General features: G+C 43.1%; 1 protein-coding gene across 2 annotated transcripts in view; it reads left to right on the forward strand.

Moving 5' to 3' along the window:
- Positions 1-2500, forward strand: part of LOC137997619 (steroid 17-alpha-hydroxylase/17,20 lyase-like) — a 12987-nt gene that overhangs the window by 3622 nt on the left and 6865 nt on the right. The window contains exon 3 of one of the 2 annotated variants that reach the window (XR_011122534.1): positions 78-1539. Coding sequence is in view for 1 of the 2 variants with exons in the window: in XM_068843707.1 (XP_068699808.1) it covers positions 78-1252 (1175 nt within the window). In the remaining variant the exon portion in view is untranslated. Of the gene's footprint in view, positions 1-77 lie in introns of both variants that reach the window. The other variant, XM_068843707.1, reaches the window with a different exon arrangement.

Genomic DNA, 2500 nt, shown 5'->3' on the forward strand with positions numbered 1-2500 from the left:
CTGTAGTGTGTTCTTGGATTTGATAACCATCATCAGTACTAACGTATATCTGAGGAAATAAACATTTCAATTCACAGGAGGTAAAGATCTCGCATTTGCAAACTACGGACCAGCCTGGAAGTTTCATCGCAAGCTTTTTACCACATCCCTTCGAAATTACATAACAGATATTCCTATGATAGATAAGCGCGTTTCAGCACAAGCGGTAAAACTGGTGCGGTTCATGGAGGAACAAGAGGGAAAGCCTTTTGATCCAGCAAATTGCTTAATGCGAGCTGTTGCAGATGTGATCTGTGGAATCACTTTTGGAGAAGGCCTCGACACAACTCATCCAGACTTGAAGAAACTTTTAGAACTTTGCGCACACGTTGTGGACAACGAGGAAACTGCTCAATTGGTCACGATGCTGGATTTCTTTCCATGGGCAAAGTACCTACCCATTAATGCGTACGATGACTTTATCCAACCCTTTTTTGAGATGCACAAGATCATTCGTAGGTTTTTAAAAGAGCGGGAGGACAGTTTGAATCCGAGGCAGCCTGCAAAGGATTTCGTTTCAGGTCTTCTTAGCGCGAGAGAAGAAGCTAAAATTGAAGATGACAAAGGGAGGTCATCTTTTCTCTGTGATGACTATCTGGTAAACTCTATTCAAAATATGTTTGGAGCCGGGTATGAGACCACAAGCACTACGTTAAAATGGGCTATCGCTTTTCTAGTCAATTATCCAAAGTACCAAGAGGACATTCATCGCCAGTTAGATGAAGCGGTTGGTGGACGAAGCCTCTCTTTGAACGACCGTCCCAGTCTTCCCCTTATTCAAGCCACCATTATTGAAACGCTCCGGGTTGGAAACGTGGGACCATTATTGCTACCTCATGTTACCAATGTGGACACAACACTCCGCGGGTATCGGGTGCCTAAGGGTACTTTTGTGTTTGCCAACACGGAGACAGTTCATCTGGATCCCAAATGCTGGGAAGATCCTCTAGTGTTTAATCCGTACCGCCACATAGACAAAGACGGCAAATTTATCACCTCCCAAAGCAACTTCTACCCCTTTGGAGCCGGAAGACGTGTTTGCGCTGGAGAAGTTTTGGCTAAAGTTGAACTGTTCTTGTTTATTTCCTGGTTGCTTCAACACTTCACCTTTGTGGCTGAAAAGGACGGACATCCACCGAGCTTAAAGGGAATTTTTAGCATAACACAGTTCCCAGTTCCTTACAAAATACGTGCGATCATACGGAAGCCTTGAAATGGATTTATCACAGAGCAAAATCCTAATCCTAATGTCTGACTTGCTGATACAGTACTATACTGTTCGCAGTCATCATTTAATTTTATCCTTTCATAAAAGATTACTAAAATTATTCAAAGGAAGCCATAGTAGACCGCGATGTACAGCAATCATTAGAGACATTTAGCATCGCGTATTTTTCGGAAAACGGCAAACGGCAAACCTCTGAGTGTCACGTGACATAGCCATGCGATCGAGTTTGCAGTCTGCGGTTCAAGTTCTGACGGCTGGTTACCCTTCTTGTGGTAAGTGATTTACCGCAGCGTTTTTCACCTTAAAATTCAGTAGGAACTAAGGTTTAAACCAATAGATTAAGTTTTTTAATGCTTTAACTGTTGAACTAATACATTTTTGCCGATCATTTACACATCCTTAAGGACGATGGCTCGGTTGAATTTAAATATGTAATGTAAAACAATAATCCAACACGGCGCGTTTTTTTTCTCGTCAAATGCCAAACCCTATGCTCAAGTCTAGTTTTGCCACTACGACAAACGGCAAACCGCTAACGACCAACAGCGGTTTGAAGTTTGCGGTTGACTTTAGGGAGCTTACACAAGAACGGCGACGACGGCCACGGAAACGCCACAAACAATGGGTTTAATGAGCACAATAGCTCTTCACGCCCAGCACGTGCGTTTTGCATTTTGGTACATTTCTTTGCTGTCCTCGTCCTGCTAACGACTTGAATTAACCGAATTTGAGGTTGTGTAGATGACGTTTGAGGCTGAAGAAACATTTTTAAATTAAGTTTTTTTCCCAAACAAACACACCGTTCATGCAATTTTATTCCAGCAATGTTGATACACACTTTCCTTTCCGAACGACTTAGGGCTATAACGAAATGATTACAATAACGGGAAATAATATATATTTTTAGATGACGTTCTCGTTGGCGGCGTCGTCGTGGTCGTCCTTGCGTATAAGCTTCCTTTTCAAAACGCGATGCTACGCGTCCCCATTTAACCGTCGCAACAGTACTTCGTACAAGTTACTTGATTTATAGACTAATATATAGGGGAAACAGGGATGGTTAGAGCACTCGTCTCATGGCGAATGAGAGCCGGGTTCGATTCCTAGACTTAAAGGCTGTTTACATGATACCGGGGCGACTTTCGCACCGGTGCAAGTTTAGCTCTGTATTTGTTTGAATGTCAGACAATTCGCCTCACGGACGAATAGCCGCCCAGACAAATAGCCCCCACT

Source organism: Montipora foliosa, chromosome 3, assembly GCF_036669935.1.
Source record: "Montipora foliosa isolate CH-2021 chromosome 3, ASM3666993v2, whole genome shotgun sequence".
In the NCBI taxonomy this organism is placed as follows: domain Eukaryota; kingdom Metazoa; phylum Cnidaria; class Anthozoa; order Scleractinia; family Acroporidae; genus Montipora; species Montipora foliosa.